This window comes from Plectrocnemia conspersa, unplaced genomic scaffold, assembly GCF_051122295.1.
Source record: "Plectrocnemia conspersa isolate PC_06_02 unplaced genomic scaffold, ASM5112229v1 ptg000012l, whole genome shotgun sequence".
Lineage (NCBI taxonomy): Eukaryota > Metazoa > Arthropoda > Insecta > Trichoptera > Polycentropodidae > Plectrocnemia > Plectrocnemia conspersa.
This window is the reverse complement of record NW_028277176.1, coordinates 22,870,686-22,891,004: the sequence shown is the minus strand read 5'-3', so window position 1 is coordinate 22,891,004 and position 20,319 is coordinate 22,870,686. Positions and strand designations below refer to the sequence as shown.

Genomic DNA, 20,319 nt, shown 5'->3' with positions numbered 1-20,319 from the left:
AAAATAAATACAAGCAGGAAATACTGTTCTAACCTATCTGGCTAACAATTAATTATTATTTCTTTTTGTTTTTCTATTCAATTGTATTATTTTATGCATTTACTGTATTTTAATTTCAATAATATTTAATATTAATATTTTTATGGTTAATGATCAAAATGAATGCTTTTTAATTAATTTTATTCATACACTATTTTGCAGTTTGTGTTCAATTGTCGGTGTGTTCTATTGAACACACCGACAATTGACTATTCACATTAGACTATTGTCTGTGTTCATTTGTCACTGTGTGCAATTGTCTCTGTGTTGAACTGTCGTGTGTTAAGTTGTCATGTGTTCAACTGTCATGTAACCATATATGTATTATCACCGTATGGAATTGGAATGCAAAGTAGCCGAGAAGAATAAATATCGTATCATGAAATCAAATGTTTGGTTATGTCTTACATTTATAAAAGTTTATTATGGTCGCCTCCTTAGGAACGCGCGATAATGAATGCGTTCAAAACGTTATGTTAATAATTTTTCGTTTCCGAACTTGATGTGATCAAATATACATAAAAATAATTTATAATGCAATTTGTTATAAGATTGCTTATCTGTATTTTTATTATTGAACAATATAAATAAACAACTTAAAAATAAATATACGTAAAATTTTTGATTTATTTATAGTATTTTTTCATCAAACGGCAGACATGATTATTACGATAGAAATGGTTTAACCCTTTGGTTGCTGAAATCCGATATATCGGCATTAGCTACTTTGGCGTGAATTGCCGGAATAAAGAAACGGATACATTTTCAAATGGTTGTAGGGTATTTACTTCAGGAGAAAATAGCATTTTTTATTATGTAATACATCTCAAAGGAATCGGCAATCAAAGGGTTGACCAGTGATTTTACTTTTTAAATGTATGTAAAATATTTAAATTTTATATTAAGCTGATATTTAATATATTATTTTAATGTATGTATATAATATAATCTTTTATCGCAACAATTATAACAAGTTGAGTTTGAATTATGATATATGATACAATAAAATGTTGCTCGATTTCTGATTGGAATTTTTTTTCGATTGCACAATCGACAGGTGAGATATTTTTCGGCAGGTATACATTTGACAGGTTTAATAATCGACGCCTACCTACGATGTCCGTTTAAGAATCTAGACGACAATAACCTTCGAGGGTCGAAATTGGTTTTAATTATTGGCGCAAAGTTGGCGTCGGGAATTTCGAATCGATCTCCGGCGGGAATTTCGAATCTGCAATACCTGAAGCTCTTTGTTTTCGTTCTCCTTGTGAGTAGCGGCTCTGATAACGCCGGCTTTCCATCCCCATTCGGATATTTTGGCGCTGTTCAACTTTTGAACGGCGCCGACCGTGAGGAACCGCTTTCCGACGAGTTCCTCGCGATACTTTTCGGTCTCCATTCACCTTATCACATATTATCACACAGCATCGAACAAAACGAAACAAAAAGCGCACCAGCACAACGCAAACGCAAACGCGGAAAACGAAAACACGAACGAGAGCAGCGCGCGGACTGAAAAGGTCTACACTCGCGCAGCGCTAAAACTGACTAGAGCCGCTCGCTACGAGCAATCAGGCTCTCGTGTCGGAGCAGCGCCCAACCGGCGGCGCGCGACTTACAATTGCAATCTTGTTTACAAACAATTTCTCTCCTTGTTAACGATACTGACTTTTGCCGAATTCGCTATTTTGAATCGGTCGCCATTTTACTCAAACGTATTCGCAATTTAAAAACTATATATTTGGCCATAACGACAATTTTCATGGGCATCTATCCAAACTGGATTTTAAATAAAACATCATTATATCTTCTTCATTCTTTATTACGAGTACTGTAATGTACAAAAGGTTCTACTTCACTTTGGTCGAAGAGAAGCAATTGTGTGGTTGTAGCAAGTGTCGCTAGGAGCAGCACCTGCCGAGTCGCCGCGCAGGCAGCCGTACTTTTATTATTTCATATCGATCATGGACGCGGGCGGAGCTGCACGACTCTTCTCCCTGCGACTTATGAATTAATTTAATTCGAGCGTTAAAAGTGAAACTCTATTTTTTAATATTATTATTTATAATTTAAAACTGCCACTTCAACAACTTTTATAATAATCTATTAAGGTTTAAAACTTGGCTAATTAAAAAATCTTATAATATTCTATTATATGCAAGCCATATTATTACATATATGTATACTATTATACTGTTTACAAATTATATTTTTATTATACGCCCCCCCCCCCTCCCATTTGTAAATCAGCTTAATTGATAGTTATCGGGGTTACAGCTCCTGACGATAATTATAAAGGATAGCCATTTTTTTATTTTTTTGAAAATTTGTCAACCCTGTTCGATATTGATATGAGGATGCGATTTAACAAAAAACACTACTGTATCAATTTTAGCAAATCTGAAAAATATATATTCAATAAGCTTTCTAAAGTATCGTACGCGCATCAGGACAAAAAACTATTAGAAAATATTTCCCTGGAATGAATTAAAAGTGTATTTAATGTATTAAGAGATATTTTTTCAAACAAATAAAAAAAATCTGTTAAAGGTAAAATGATAATTTGAGTTTGACTTATCAGAAAATATAACCAGCGCGTTAATGCAATAGTATAACTGCTTGCATTGCGATCGTCAGATCTGGTTTAACCGATCACTTAAAATCACCAAGTGTTTTTCGATTTTCGAGACAAATTATGCTTATACAGCATATCAGAATATCAATTTATTGCACAAATTATACTGCCGTATATACTGTTGTAAATAAACTAAATATGTGTACCGTAGAGTAATATGTAATATCAGATTATATTTTTCTACTTTTTTCCTAATCTTGTGAAGCTATCGAGAGTTTTTTTAGATAGAGATATGATGCTCTGTAATTAGTGTCATGTAATTCTAAAATCATGAAAATCGCAGTATAATATACAACAATATTTAAATAATAAGATTCATTGCATGGTCGTTAAGAGCTATTTAATAAAGTTAAAATTAGCAATTATCATGTTACGCTAAAAATACCGTTCTTTAAAAAAAATCCATTATACATTATAATTTTCGTATAAGATAATTGAGAAATCACTACGCTGTAATCCATTCCATAGTAAACTTACTGTGTAACTACTACAGTTACACATATTCATTCTTACTGCAAGAATTATTCCTGAATATTTTACAGCAAACTTTATTTTAACTATATTATATTCTAACAATATGGAATTTGACTGAGGTCTCTGAGTTAATTATGAAACCCGTCAATGTCAAGCTTTTAAGAAGTTTATGCTATATGAATTTTATGTTCGTCAGGCGACCTGTCTTTATAACCGTGCAAGCTGCAAAACAATGATTTCGGGCCTCATGACAAATATAGCATTTGATATATTTTTAACATCGTAATATCAATTTGATGGATGTCATTAGAAACAAGTATATAGTGATCAGATTTTAAAAAACAATAAGTTTTCGAAAATAAAAACAGTGTTTATATAATTGCATTATTCAATTATAGAAAGTCTTAAAACAACTACCCATGTAAAATTCTGTCTAATACAAATAAAATCAGAATACAATGAATTTGAAATCTAGTGTTAAAACAATATTAAGTCTTGACATTCAAATTAAATTGTAACGATTAATTTTATTAGTTGATTAATCTATTAATTAAATGATTTTATTACTTGATTAATCAGTCAAACCAATAGACTATAACTAGTCTTTATTTTGTCGGAAAGCCACAGCTTATGTAGCTTTTCTAGGGTTCTTGGCAATTTTAATTCATTATCTTCATAGGTACTACAATATTCACTGAAAGTTTGTTTAATGACGTTGATCTGATTCAGTCCTAGGGCACATTTCCAATTCGACTGCCCGAAAGCCGAGTGTAGTTGTGTGCGTGCGTACGCGGCTTAGCGACGGTGCTGCCCTCAAGTGTCAATCGAGTGCAACTTGAAACGTCAAATTCGGCTTTCGGTCAGTAGAATTGGAAATTTGCCATCCGGCAGATACGTATCCATAATAAGACGTTGTATATGTCAGCTTGATGAATATGAATAAAAAATAAAGTTTTTTATTTATTTTATAGATAATTTGTAATTTTTAAAAATGTTCATCTCTAAAATGATTTCTACGCGGCTTAGCGACGGTGCTGCCCTCAAGTGTCAATCGAGTGCAACTTGAAACGTCAAATTCGTGTAACTGCATGCTTGCGAACCTTTGCCTTTGCAAATCGCCACTGAGTAAATGTATTTCAAAATGTATCGTAACTGCTCAAATACAAGTTCATATTTTCGTTAACCTTCATCCGTTTCTCAAATAGACTATACAGTTTAGTACCTCGGCTCTTTTTCGACCCATTTAAATATATTTACTCAACACAGTAAAAATGGTTATTTAATTTTTTATTTTAAGCGCCTAAGCATTGTTATAAGTAAGCAACATAAATAACGCTGCTTTCGAGAAACTACCATCCCAAGACTCCGCTTAAAATGTCACGACCCCGACTCCAAAGCCCTAGTTCATGGCGTATATGAATCAATTCATTCGTTATTAATTTAATACAAATATTTTTTCAATATTTACATTGTAATCCATAATTATAGTTATAGCATCTACTTATTTTTTGGCTACATTGAAGAAATCAATTGATGAAGTATAAGGATAGTTTGAAACAAATCAAAGAATCGTTCAGTTTTCAATTTTTTATTTTATCCGCTGATTCTACAATAATTATCAGAAAGAATCAGCAAAGAAAACTGATAATGACAGGACATATAAAAACAAAACGAAATGAAAAAATGCTTACATATATACATACATTAATTAATGAACTTAAAAGTAAAGAAGATAAGGTGTAAGTGTTAAATAGTACAATTTGTATATATGTATTATACATTGAATACGTTTAAAAATATATATTTACAATTTAAAAGAAGATATAGTAAGAGAATTCCAGCGACCCACATCCTTGCAGTTAATCTGTTTGAAACACGTTTAGATTCTATTATCAATATATATTTATTTGTAACCTATATGCTATCTACTACAACATGATTTATATGAAATACATTAATACGATTAATTGACAAGTTGTTTTATTAATAATATTTAAAGTGTAATTTCAAAACTTTGATGATAATTTATTGATAATTCTTTCAATCTTGAATACGTATTCATCAATCTGAAAGTATAATTTATTATTAATTAACTCATTTGAGAATTATCAAATTATTTATATTTTTACCATATTGTCATATTGAGATGGTATTTCTTCAGTATATGATTTCATTATTTTTTTAAACTGCTCATAATATTTAACATTAGCCGCTTGCAAATCTTCTATTTAGTTTTGATATTCTGTATTAGTTGTTTTGCATTTATTGTATTCTTTTGTTAGCATTTCTTCTTCCCTACATAATAATATGATATTTATAATATACACATAAAATAATGAAAGCAAAATAAAAATCATACTTGGACAATTTTGCTAGTTCATTCTCAAAAAAATTTTTATTTTCTTTATCTCCTCGGACAGTTGCTCGTCCATTTGTTGCAATTCCGCAACTTTCTTTTCTAAATTAACAGGGGTTTTCTGATAACTGCACAGTTCTCTTTCAATGCTGGTTTCTTCGGTCAAAATCGTATTAAGTTTGTCGTCGATCTCTTGTTGCAGTTCTTGTTCTAACTTCAATAATAATCTCTTTTGACTGTTGATATCGTCTATCTCGCCATCCGTCACTATCGGTGATCTAATTAGTCTGTCGAAATAATACAATTAACAAATTAAACTTTCATAAATATTATCTAACAATATAATCAAACCTTTTTCTTTCTTCAATCAATCTGTCATGATTTTTCAGTTCCTTCTCTATATCAGCTTCAATGTTTTCGATATCCGTTTTGTTGAAGTCATGTTCGCTATTTAGTTCGTTGACTTCTTTCTCACGTTCTAAGTTGTGCTCTTTATACTTGGTAATATTGGTATTTACTTCAACCTTATCACCATCAGCTCCACACATTTTACAATGTCCCCTCAAAGCCTGAAATTTTAAAAATAAAATGATTTTTCAAAACTAATATTATAATGAATAAATCTATAAAATAACTTACTTTATAACAATACGGCACTTTTTTGGATACTGCATGATCTTTTGGACGAAACAATTCCATGAACACATTTACATCCTGCGTCGGATAATTATCTTTATAAGGCGGTGTCCTAAAATTAATGATATTAAATAATATGTTGATAGAAGTAAACGATTATGATTGATGGATTACTTGAAAGCAATTCCATATTGATAATTGACGTGCAACTCTGAGATCGAAGCAAACTCCTCCCAAACTCTAACGCCCTTTTGCATTTCAAAAAACCTAACTTTAATATTTTCTGAAACATAAAATTTAACAATGTTTAACAAATTACATTGTATTATTAGTACAAAAACTGGAAAGGCTAGGCAAACAATAATAATTCAATTGTAATTAAAAGTCGAAATTTCAAGATTTTGATACTCACTTTTGTCGACTTTTTCGACAAATAATAATATTAAATCACCACCAAGACTCGATCCTGACGTTTTACTCGCGTAAACTATTTCTAACTTCGAATTTATAACAATTTCTGTAAGCAATAATTGATAATTAAAAATTATAATTAACAATAAAATACTTGTTAGAATGTAAATTTTACTTGTATCGTCAATCGCTTCTGAATAAATTGGTTCGCAAATTTCTTTTTTATTTATGTCGAAGACACTGAATTTGAGACAAACCGAATTCATGTTTATAATATTCGCTTGCTTTTCGTACTCCAATTTCAGCTAAAAAAAATCGTCATTATTACTAGTTTAGTTTAAAATGTATATTTAAAATGCTATAAGCTCACGTCATTTTCTTTATAATCAATATGCGGAAAATTGATTTTATGTCTTCTTAATAACTCTTCGACGATCATCTTCTTATTCGTGTAAAGTATGAACATATCTTCAAACCTGGTATTTGAAAATGTATTCATTAAAATTAGTTTTTTTTATATAATGTGTTCATGTAAAACATTTTTTACGTTGCAGTATGTCCATTTTTTCGGTTAATATTGATGTGAGGATCGCCCGTTTCTTCGTTTTGTTTGTAAATGACCAATCTGTGCGGATGTGCACTGTGGGTTTCATCAACTTGCACCAAAGTGCATGCTACGATGGCTTCATTGGGATAATTTTTCAACTAAAATATGAAATCGATTTTTCAGATTAAACCAATAGGGACAATTTTCCAAGAATTATTTTAAATCCTGTCTCGAAGAACATTTTTAATAAAAAATAACTGTATCAAATATATTTTGTTTATATATAAAATAATTTGTCCGTATTGATCGATTAACAAATAAATTCTTCTGTAATTAAAATGTCTTTTTAAATCATTAATCTCTGAATTATGAAATTTGTTAAACTTGTATACTTCAAGAAATTCATGATTTAAATTACCATATCAATTAGAGTTTAAAAATTTAACTTGTTAACTAGATTGTTTAATCTTAACACTTAATCTGCCGCACGTTCGCGCGAAAAAACAACTCCTACAGCCAGCACATTTTTGCGCAATCGAAAAAAAGTCCAATTATTGTAATTTTAAATTGTCATATTACTAAAACAACATTTTAAATAAATATAAAAATTTATGTGAGCACTCAGCAAATATTATAGTTTTCTTTTGTATTCTTGAATTCAGAGATTGACAACCTTTTGGTTCCAGCACAAAAAATTCGAAACATAACCACAAATTTGCGTTTTTAAAAAAAAAAAAGCGATTGCTTAGGATAGTTTATAGATAGCTTAGAAATCTGACATTTGAACAGTACACCAACAATTATATTTTTATTGGTTCTTGTCTTTATTGTGTGATTATAAATTATAAATGACAGTTATATTTCGTAATATTTATTTTCCATCAGGTGTGGGAATTTGTAGAATCAGGGCAGGCTTGGAATGCACTGCATTAGTTAAAATATTACCAATTATGCTTCGGTAAAAATTGTATATTCATAAACAACTTTTTTTATTCTACTAAAATTAAAGGTTAATATTTTAAATAAATTATAATCTTCTTGGTCCTACACAAAATTAATGTAACTATTGTATACACGTTAGTCGTATGCCTATTGTTTTACATATTATAACATTAAGTTTTAATGATATAAAATCTCTAAGGAAATTAATTAAAACTCGAAACAGGATGACTTGTGATGATGTAATAAAAAGTAGTATTCAAAATATATTCATCCCAAATGATACATTATTAGATTAACCAGTTATATATGATACATACATCTAAACTACACCATAAGTTATATTAGTATCGAATAAGTTACTATTATAATATAAGTAGTGCTCTTCGATGTTTCAAAATTAAAATTGAATGTCTTCCCTTTTAGTGAACTATGTATATAAATAATCTTAAAGTAGAACATATCGAGTAACCATTTATATTAATTAAAAAAAAACCAGAAAAATAAATTTAAATCATACCTCCACCGTTGGAAATGACTTCTTGCTCGTTCTACCAATCAAACATCCACGTGATCTTATTATTTCGCTCTTAAACCTAAAGCGAAATTTATCTATGGGCTGTTCCAAGATTTTTAAATGTATTTTTTTATTGTCTGCAAATAAATAAATGATATATAGTACAAATAATTGCGTTAATCATAAATCAAAATCAAACATACCAGAATGAGGTACTGTCTGTTCCGGAGACATCATATAACCTAACGACGAGCTGTTGCTAATTGGCGAAGGCGAGGTGATTTCACCGGATGTTGAGTAGTTGTTCATGATAGAACCTTCCGAAATGTGAAATTGGGTCGACATCGATGAATCAATGGTACACTCGAAACTGAAAATAAATCAAGTGGGAGTGTTTGTCATCAATAAAATTTTATATTACATAAAATAAATATTACTCCAAATTTTATACTAGATGTGTTCCTTTATCAAATATTTTTTTACATCATATATTACTAAATCTTATGAGAATAAGAGACAATGAGAATATAGTATTACATCTCATTATAGAAATAAAAGATCGGATTTCAAATAGAGTCATAATGACATATTTTTGTATGGAAGAATTTGATCCTATTGTATGTTAGTATTATATATAAATACATATGCGGAGGTTAATGAGCCTCGTATATAATTTTAAAAGTCTTTAAGCGATACATTCTGAGACAAAGCGCCAAATTAATACCTTCTTTCTACAATATTTTCGCGAATGTCTCCAAGAGGCTTTATGGCAAACAACTCCAGGATTCGAGAGCCCGAGAAATAGACAATTAAAGGATTTGATGCTCTCACGCGTCGGGCTGGTGATAAAATTAAGAAAACACAAACCCAAAAGCGACGCCAACCAACTGGCGGTAGTTTTTAGAATTTAAAATCAAGCTGGCAATCAGGAAAATTGCGAAGTCTGATGTGGTGTAGCGCATAGTTTAAGGACGAGATGGTAAAAGTAGAACCGAACGATGTGAATAAGTGTGTTTACTCTTTCGACACATTATTCGTTGTGATCTTGTGATACAATGCGGCAAAAATTACAAGATCGAATGCAGGACAGTTGTATATAAATTATTTAAAGCTAATAATTTAATTCGATATATTGAAAAAATATATCTGATTTATTTTGTTGACAAAATATGAGTTGATTAAAAACATTATTGAAATTATTTTTCATCAAAATCGCGTAAGTCATGTAAATATCGTTTTTTATAAGAATTTATTTGCAGAATGCATTAATTATTTGTATAAATATTTTTTAAGCAGCATTAATTACCTACATTTTTTAATAAGATTTTATTCAAAATCAATCAATTATTGTTTTATGTATTTATTTAATGACTTGGGTGAGTTTGCTTTTGAATTTTCAAGAGATTGATCTATTTGCTAGTCGTGTTTAATAAGCACTCAAAGCTCAAAAGTGATTTTTACCTTTAAAGAGGTATAGAAATGATAGATTTAACAATATATAAATGTGTTTTAAATGAAATGACGTCACATCATCTGCAGAAATTTAGACTGTGGAAGATGTAGGAATTTATTATATCATATATTATGAGATGGTAATGTAGAAAATAAATATAATATATAAATTACTAACCTATCAAAGTAGCGTGTTTTCTGTGTGTTAGAAGTGTTTCAAATTGAGTCAATCAAAATTAGTAAGACATTTATTTTAAATTAGTTATTAAATTATTTAAAAAAAACCCGTAGATTAATTACCGAAAAGACGTGCTTTTAAAAACGTCGGATATCGGATCGCTCCGCAAGAATTTTCACTTGAAATTTTTTAGAACGCTGCCCCTAACTGCACAGGGCCGAAGTGGTAATAATAAATTAAGTTCTACAAATATATTATACTAACAATTTATTATATTAACAATCTAATCCACAAAAATCATAGACATAATAAATTTCTAATTTCGTATAAAGTTAGAATAAATTAATATCATAATAAGATCAATCAATGAAATATTAAATTTTATTAAAATTACCTTTCAGTAGCTTTAAAAAAACGGACAATACTATTATTAATATATGTACAGTTATATTAATAAATTGTCAATAGCTTTGTCATAAGCAACATTATTTTTTTAAATATATGTACAATATGTACACTTTTTTAAAACACATTGTTGTCGGGTGATTTCGCGCATTGTTTCAAGCCTGGCGCGGGCCATTTTTTAGCAGCCGCGGAATTTTTCGGAAACGAAGAATTTCCGCGTTTTTTTTCGGAAACTCGCCATAACTTTTATACTATACAATATAAAATTATGAAATTTTAAACATAGACTTACCATAAACAGTACTATCAAATGAAGAAGAAACATGGAGGTTGACAGTTTTATATTCACTGAAAACTTGCGTTTATTTTGCACATAAAAGTACTATAAAAATGCATGTAATAAAAAATCGAATTAAACACTAAATAAAACTAAAATATGGCACAATCTGTTTTTATGAATAGTTTTTCAACGTATGATATCTCTAAAAACACGTACCTCTGTGTAGAGGTATGTCAAAAGATACATAGCTACACTTTTGGTCCAATTATCAATAATCAGATAAATTATCCACACAAAATTCATCGTCAGATTTATTTTTATCGGGTGAAAACATTTCGGGGTGTAAAACTATTTTTTAGACAACCGAACGACGGAACATTTACGCGTAACTGTAATGATGTCTTTTTTTTTATAACAAGTCACAGATGTCGCAATGACTGTTGCTTGTTATCTACCCCAGGTCAAGTTTCATTGGAATTTGTTTTGTTTTCTCACTCCCAACCATCCCTTCTTTTACATCAGGTAGAAAGTAATTCCTCGAAGTATCTTGAATAGAATTGAACATAATAGAAGATATTTGGGATAACAGGAATTGTTTATAGTTCGTTATTTAATTTTTTGTACGGAATAAAAATTCAATATCAAAATTAGTACAATACATTTGGTGGAAATGTAATAAATGCGACGACGAATAAAATAATGTCTTTACTAAATATCAAAGCAGTGACATCTAGCTGCTGACAACAAAAAAAAAATGCAGTTCAAATTACACGGATAAACACGTGAGCCGACTTCTAGCAACAGACTACAAAAAACGGAGTTTTACGGGTCCCGCAATCCAGCAGCAGTTCCGCAAAAACGGAAAAATCCGTGTCCCGACAACAATGTGTTAATATGTTTATTATAATATTAATATTATAAGAAAATACATTTAAGTAAGTTTTTTCCCTATTAGTTTTATTTTAGTTTACAAGTGTAAATAAAAAAATAAAATAAAACTAATAAATTAAGGAAAAATACAAAAACTTTAAACAAACTAAATTAGATGTGATTTTTGTTTACGAAATATTTTACATTCGATTTTTATGGATATTTATCATAATAACTCATATTAACACATTAAATACTGGGCATTATTCCTAAAAATGGAGCCGTGCGGCGGGGATTATTTGCGAAAATTAGGATACAAACTTATTTTTTTTTAAAACATCGTAACTCTTTAATTAGTCAACGTTTTAACGTCAAATTTTAAAAACAGATTTATGATGATCGTTTTTTTGTATTTGCAATGATAAAATCAGTAAACGTCAAACTGTGGATCGCGTACCAATAAAATAAAATATAATTTTTAGTTTAGAATAACCAAATATATATATTTTTGAATAAAAACAATAAAGATAATAATAAAATGATGATAAAATACTGTTGTATATAATAAAAACCGAAAATATCTAATTTTGTGACCTATACAATCAATTCAAAATTTTTAACACTTGACGCTCAAGTTACGCAGCGATATTTGTACGACACCCAACTGTCCAATTTCGAACAAACGTAACGTTTGCCTATGGATAAATGTAATCTTTTATTGTATTATTATTTTATATAGTATATTTAATATAATTAAAAATTATCATTGATTCTAAACATTTTATTGCTTTAATATTATATATTTACCACTTTTTGTATTTTTACCACACGGTACGCAATGTGTTTAAATAATGAAAAACGCGCACTTACTGTATACTTTTTATCCAATAAAGACTCGAACCACCAATGTGCTTGGATAGTTACACAAATTAAGGTCCTAATTTTTGCAAATAATCCCCGCCGCACGCTCCATTTTTAGGAATAGTGCCCGGTATTCAATGTGTTGGTAATCGAAAACATATTGAGAACAGTTTATTTAATTTGAACAGATCGGGATCATTTCAGGTCTAAATATTATAAAATATCACATTTGGGATTGATGAATCTGCATTTAAATGCCCACGATACCTCTACATACATATATATATATAGCAGAAAATAATGATAAATAAAAAACATTATATTTTATATTATAAAAATATGAATTTGATTTACTGTAATTTATTTCTTAGAAAATAGTATCAATAAACGAAGGAGTACGAAATAAATAAGCATTACAAAAATATATTGTAAACCTAACAAAATATAATAATGCAAAAAGTTGTAAAATAAATTAACGCAATTAAAAGTTGAGAATCACTGATTATTTTGTTATAATGCTTCGGTTTGATAATATGTACTTATTTTTTTTTTTATGCGGTTACCTTTGAATATTTTGTAATTTTGTAGATAAGAATTTCAAGAAACATATCTCTAAAAAAATTACCATCTTTACCTGAATCAAACCGATAAGGTGGGGTTTTTCGTTAACATTTTTTTTAACAGCGTGCGCTTAGCCTAACGGAAACGTTACATTTGTTCGAAATTGGACGGTTGGGTGTCTTGCGAATATCGCCGCGTAAATCGACCGTTAAGTGTTAAAAAATATTTAAATATATTTATATATTATTGATACGTGATTCGCAATTTGGTATTGAGTGATTTCACTATTTCTAATAAATAATATGTGAGATAATTTCATAGAAAAAAATTGCATATATATATGTAAACATACATCTTGAAACGAATTTATTTTACCCGAGTTTTGAGCCTCTGGAATTTAGAATTTCTACTTTTTTGAACTATTTTTAGTTAATATGATATTAGTAACATCTGTAGGTAAATCCCTAAATAAATACGTTACAGTAAATACGCAGTTTACGTGAGTTTTTTTCGTATGAAGTTAAAATGACGAAACGCACAAATTTGTGCACACCGTACGCAATGAGTTAATACAAACATAAGTGTATAATTTAAAAACAGACACTTAAATAAATAAACAACTTACCAATTATTAATTATTATGCAAAATCAAAAAAAAATCTGACCCAATAAATATTATATCTAACGTAACAAAAACCGCACCCTTTGTCACAAGAATCGCTCTGATATTCCATTTATCGATTGATTTTAATAATAAATTACATAGTATAATAATTGCAAATTATATATTGAAAATATATAATTTAAAAAATGATTAGTCAGTGCTAAAGATATTTATTTATTTATTTATTTTTTTTAACTCAGAGCTACGTATAGTCTGTCCAAGATGTTAACGACCATCGTCGTTGTATTGTAAATAAGGGTGCGTGTACGCATTCATGCACACATCTACAGTTTTCCACGAATTTTTTTACACCGATATGAGAACGTTACCAATACTAAATCAGGGATGTTTTTAAAGTAGGGTGACCATGCGTTAGAAATTGCATTAAAAACTATAATGTTTCGCGCTCAAACACGTTCGCGATGTTATTGTTCTTTGTTTACATATATTATTAAATATTTACATTCTGTTCCGTACAACCCATAAATTATGTTTTAGATGTCTCTGCGCTTATACCCGCACCCGATGGTTAACCGTATTTTTTGTAAAAATTTGTCCCTTAAGTGATTTTATGACGGGTCATAAAATCGGGCCATTTTCGCTCGCCTTTATTATTTTGCGCCAAAGTTGCCGCCATCGGTATACGTCTTAAATAATATTTTGGTGAGTGCTATCATGTTTTTGAGTTAAATATGTATACAAATAAGCAAAATAAGTAAGCAAGTGTTATTTTACATTTTCCTCAACAAATAAAATTAAAAAAGCAAAAATTAATTGCACTTGTAATTTCACATGGTCACCCTATTAAATTCTCTCACCAGTACTATGACGATGGTCGTTCATATCTTGGACGGGCTGTAAGAATATGTATTTATGTACATATTACAACAAACACTAATGTATGCGTATAAAATATTTTATTCATATTTCCATGACTTATTTCTATAAATATATTTATTTACACAATTAAGTGTTTTTATATACATATATAATGTATTAGAATTTTTAATTCCTAATATGTACGACCTAGCTCGATTTTAATTATTTATCCGTGAGATTTGGAAAGTCTACGAAAACTGAATTTGCGATGATCGATCAGAATTATTATAAAATTTACAATAAGTGTAATTATATAGATTCTAGTTTTATAAGATACAACAAAAACAATCATGCGTTTATTTAGCCTGTTTTTATAAATTAATATTAATTTATGAAAATTCTTCTGTAAACTGAAGTAATTTTTAATATATGCATTGATGTGTTTTTAGCAGTTTGTAATTATGCGTGCAAGAAAAAGTTTGCTTAAAATTTTTTAATATTAGTATTTGAGTATAATTTTCGACCATTTTAATTTATTTTATTAATTTAAATAAAATCGCTTTTGAGATGACAAGAAGTTTACAAAAACATACATTTTTATCTGCCTCCGAGATCTTGGCAAAAGAAAAAAATGGGGCACGAGTTAAAAATATTAGACGACGTTGAATATGAAGACAATTTATTGACGTATTCTTAAATAAACATATATTTGCATATTGCTCATTTATGATTTGAATTTTAGCTGTGCACAATTTTCGTTTGCGCAATAAACACCGAACCACCTGATTTGGCTACTCTAAGGAAATTTATGAGTTTTATAAAAATGATAATTTATTTGAGGAAAATTATACAAAATGATTTATTGGGTTGATGCAAAAGTTATGATCGTTTTTTATGATCCTAGGTAAAAAAAATTTTTCTTTAGAAATGATGAATAGTATCTTCTTTTAAATGATTCCATTGTATAAAGAATACTTTTCCTCTACTTTCTATTCAGTTTTGACCTGGCCAGAGTACAGTGAAGAGCCCTTGTATTTTTTCAAAATGTCGGTCGAGAAAGTGCATTTACGTCATTGTTTACTTTATGAATTTTGTAAAGACAATACCGCGAGTGTGGCAACCAAAAACATTTGCGAAGTGTATGGTGCATATGTCATCAAAGTTCGACAGGTACGAAGATGGTTTACAAAATTCCGATCTGGGGATTTTTCACTAATTGATAAACCACTTACCGGGTGGCCATTTAAGTCTGATGACGACAAGTTAAAAGTCATAATTGACACCGATCCATGTCTAACCACCAGGGAGATCGCGTCGATGATGGGAGTCAACCAAACAACCGTATTAACCCTTTGCACTCGTAATCGTTTTCGTACTAGGTATGTCGCCAGCTCGGGAAAAATGAAAAATGTTAAATTCTTTTTAAAAATTAAAATTATATATGTAGAGCATAACTATGAATAAACTAATATCAAAAACGAAGAAATCAGAACAAATACTTGCATTTCTCTAAATTACTTTTTAATTTTTTTTTTTCTCTTAAGTACCATTGGTTGGCAATCCATAACAATAAATTAACACAATAGGGTGAGGACCCTTTTTAAAATATTTATGGGACCGAAAAATGTTTAAACCATAAATATACACAAATAACAATATGCCGCTCGGTTTTAGGTTTAGATATATCTACCTGCGAACGTAGCCAGCTTACATCGCTCGCAGAATTACAAATTGTACGTTTTTTCCATAATTAAAGAAACCCACAAGATATCTATATTTATATAAACTAATAATAGTCTCATCGCCCCATCGAAGGGCAAATGGAACGTTGCAGTTAGTGTCATATTATTTTATATATTTCTTAATTAAAAATAGACAAAACTTTTATTAATGAATAGCTGTATGGTAAATATGTATTTGTTTGTAATTTTATACGACGACGACGGTCAATTGGGCGACAGAAATGCACGCCTTGCTTTATTGTAAATATTAATAAAATATACATGAACTATTTATAGGACACCTTGAACAAAGTGGTACATGTATATACCACCAAAATTAAGGTTTATTTTTCCTATGTTTTTTTTTAATAATGAACCTAATGTTACAAGAGCACCCGTGATAACGTACATTGGTAGGTCAGTTTACTATTCAATATAAAGTTGACTTAATTTAGAATATTGCAGCCTAAAACGACAAATAAGATATTAATTTATTTTTAAAAAATGTAAATAAAACAAAAATATGTGTCCTATAAAGGGTTAAACCGAAAAATTATATTGGAAATTCCAAAAGTTTGTTCTCACAGTAATTTATAATTCTCAAAATATAAAAAAATCGCGTAAAGGGTAAAATCTGCGATAAGCACTTATCAGCGCTAGTTCTGGGTTATTATATTTATATATAACTACCCTATCCAGTTTAAAATAGATAACGGTAAAGTATGCGATTTTTGGAAATTCCAAAAGATTGTTCTCACAGTAATTTAAAAATCTCTTAATATAAAAAAATCGCGTAAAGGGCGAAATCCACGATAAACACTTATCAGCGCTAGTTCTGTGTTATTATATTTATATATAACAATCCTATCTAATTTAAAATAGATAACTGTAAAATATGCGATTTTTGGGAATTCCAAAAGTTTGTTCTCACAGTAGTTTCCAAGGCTCAAAACATACAAAAAAATTCGCGTAAAGTCCCACTACAAACATTTTTTTGGTAGGTATTTATAATAAAATTACCGACTTTAGCCTAAGTGATTTATGATATCGAGTAACTCTCTTAAATTCTTGAATAAAAAAATCAAACTGTTTAAGTGATTAATTTTATAATTAAATATGCACAAATGATAAGTAAATATACATATATCTTATGTAGGTATATTATATTTTGTTTAGACCGAATAATGTTTTCATCTTTTAATTCTTTTCAAAAAAATATTACTTATATTTTCGTATGTATTTAATTACGTTAATTATTTAATTAATTATAAGATCATGATTTGCATCACATTTATTTGTAATGCATTATTATTGTATCGCCCAAAAGACCATCGCCCGTTTGTCTGTCGCCCATTTGACTGTCGCCCAATATACGATTATACACTATCATTACAAAACATATCTTCACAATCACTATATTTAGCCATAGCACTATTTTTTCACAATAATATTTAAAAAATAACTTTACAATAACTTCACAATAAAATTACAAAATAAGTAATTAAACAAATTTACCAGTCACTATATATAGTTTCACTTAGACACAAATTACGGACAACCGAGCCACTGTCGAAAACAGAATAGGTAATAAAAACGTCACCGACGCGTGTCAACCGAAAGGCGATCGCCAACTGTTGCCTTTGGGAGAAGCTACGGCAAATCTGCCGTTAAATTTAGTCATCAAAAAAACCCCGACTTATCCCGATAAATAAGCTCTCCCCGACTTGATTCAGGTAAAAATGATATTTTTTTGATAAGGTATGACTCTTGAAACTCTTGTCTACAACACTGCAAAAACGCCATTCAAAACATGCACAGGAAATACCCAAAAATCGACGTTATATTTCATTAATTGAAATGGTGCGTCTGACGCGCCTGACGAGTAATATAGACCCAAGTACTGGTGCGTCTCACGCACCATACGAGCGGAAAGGGTTAAGACATTTAAGGCGCATGGGGATGGTTTCGCGGTACGACGTTTGGATACCTCATCAATTGTCGGCTGCCAATTTATTGGATTGTGTTTCAACGTGCGTTGCTTTGAGTGCGAGACAAAAACATGAACCTTTTTTGCATCGTTTGGTAACGGGAGATGAGAAATGGGTCGTGTACAACAACGTGACAAGAAAAAGACATTGGGCTATACCTGGACAAGCCCCATTAACAACTTCGAAGGCCGAAATCCATAAAAAAAAGTTATGCTTTGTGTTTGGTGGGATTGTAAGATTATTGTGTATTTTGAACTCTTAGAACGCAATCAGACAATTACAGCAGAACGATATTGTCAGAAATTATCCAAATTGAACATCGCCCTTCAAAAGGATAGACCAGAATTGGTAAACAGAAAAGGGGTAGTGTTTCACCACGACAACGCGCGACCACATGTGGCTATGATGACCCAACACAAGCTAAATGAGTTGAATTGGGATGTTATCAAGCATCCACCGTATTCTCCGGATCTTGCTTCTTCCAATTATCATTTATTCCGATCACTGCAAATTTTTTTAAATGATAAAAAATTTGATACAATAGAGCAGGTAAAAACACCCCTTACTACATTTTTCGCATCAAAATCCACGGAATTTTACACTAATGGTAAAAATAAGTTGATAGAACGATGGAAGAAGGATATAAGAACAGATAGAAATTATATAATTGATTAAATAAATAATATACATCTAAAAAAAAAATGTTTACTTGTATATGTAAAAAACGGTCATAACATTTGCATCAACCCAATACAATACAATTATGGAATTAATTTATTGCTTTGTTAATCATTATACGTAATTATAAATAATAGTAATAAAATTATTAATAATATATTATTGGTATAAAACTTGGCTAAATTCATATGCTAATTTTTATTTAATTGCTCACATCCACATGGTATTTGTAACAAATCAAAGCTTCTAATGTATCTACCTACATGCGTGGGGAGATATTGAGAACAAAATGCTACAAAATATTACAAAATCAGGTGAATATCTATAACGATTTTTTTTTACAATTGAAAAGTTTTACTTGTTCACTTAAAAAATCGATATATTTTCTCTTATCTTTATCTATTAAATACAGTCGAAGAACATGATTTCTTACTATCGGAATTTTATTGTCCAACATTGAAGCATACCGATTTTAATATTTTAAGGCTATTAATAAAAACATCTACAAATATATTTTTAAACAATTATATGAAAAAGAAAAATAGCATAATATCGATTAATTCTGATGGAAAGAAAAGGAGAAAATTAGAAACACTCACCTCGGGTAGTTGGTTTAAAGATTTTTTTCAATGACGTCACGCGCGCTGCTGTCCGGCCTTCTATCTAGGTGGTGTTGGCCTTGCGGCGGGTAGCGCGCGACTGAGCGACAGTGCGGTAATGGGGCTTGGCGAACTAGCCACCCCGGCCCCAGCCGAAAAACCCCGAGCAAAAGTACACAAAAGTACCCGTCTGCCACAACGCGAAACGCAGTGGACTTTTTTTTTTACTTTGGAAAAGTTTTTTTTTATTATTTTTATAATTTTTTTTTCTGTAAACTATAAAATGTTTATAAACCAGTAACAATTAATCTATATTCTTAATTTTGTAGTAAAAGTTTATGAAAAATCGTTATTATTATAACTTTCATTATTTTTCAAATCAAATTAAAAAATTGTGTTGGCTTAAGGCTTATGGTGTTTTTTACCCTTAAGGTAGATGTATTTTATGAAATCAAAATTAATTCGTCACAAAAAACGAACATTAATCACATAATAATAAAAGAGGAAATTTAATTAAATACAAAAGAAGATTTAATTATATTTATATTTGATTGAGGAAAATTTGAGCTTTAATTTTGTGTATCAATAAAAATAAGTCTTCTATTCTCACAATCAAACTACCATTTAATCAGTGGCGTAGCTATGGGGGGGCGGGGGGGGGGCGGGCCGCCCGGGCGTCAATTGCTTGG

At 29.8% G+C, this 20,319-nt stretch overlaps 2 protein-coding genes across 2 annotated transcripts in view; both read right to left on the bottom strand.

Moving 5' to 3' along the window:
• The window catches only part of Kdm3 (Lysine demethylase 3), a 371,633-nt gene extending 370,042 nt beyond the window's left edge, over positions 1-1,591 (bottom strand). Inside the window, exon 1 of the mRNA XM_088198984.1 lies at positions 1,280-1,591. Within this exon, the coding sequence (XP_088055110.1) occupies positions 1,280-1,438 (159 nt within the window). The 5' untranslated portion in view covers positions 1,439-1,591. The remainder of the gene's footprint in view (positions 1-1,279) is intronic.
• A 3,129-nt stretch (positions 1,592-4,720) lies between these two features.
• Positions 4,721-19,745, bottom strand: LOC148228647 (nuclear factor NF-kappa-B p110 subunit-like). Its single transcript, XM_088198997.1, has 13 exons — positions 19,631-19,745; positions 8,758-8,924; positions 8,558-8,691; positions 7,099-7,256; positions 6,922-7,027; positions 6,727-6,856; positions 6,553-6,657; positions 6,315-6,423; positions 6,144-6,252; positions 5,856-6,073; positions 5,508-5,791; positions 5,278-5,443; positions 4,721-5,214 (listed from the first exon to the last, which is right to left on the bottom strand). Exons 2-11 carry the CDS (start codon positions 8,897-8,899, stop codon positions 5,521-5,523), a joined length of 1,482 nt encoding a protein of 493 aa, XP_088055123.1. The 5' UTR covers positions 8,900-8,924; positions 19,631-19,745; the 3' UTR covers positions 4,721-5,214; positions 5,278-5,443; positions 5,508-5,520.
• Between the last annotated feature and the right edge of the window lie 574 nt (positions 19,746-20,319).

Coding starts and splice junctions, on each gene's coding strand:
- LOC148228647 (XM_088198997.1), bottom strand. CDS start 8,899: ATGTCGACCCAATTTCACATTTCGGAAGGTTCTATCATGAACAACTAC. Junction 6,424..6,552: donor TGTCGAAAAAGTCGACAAAA/GTGAGTATCAAA, acceptor TTTATGTTTCAG/AAAATATTAAAGTTAGGTTT. Junction 6,253..6,314: donor CAATATGGAATTGCTTTCAA/GTAATCCATCAA, acceptor CATTAATTTTAG/GACACCGCCTTATAAAGATA.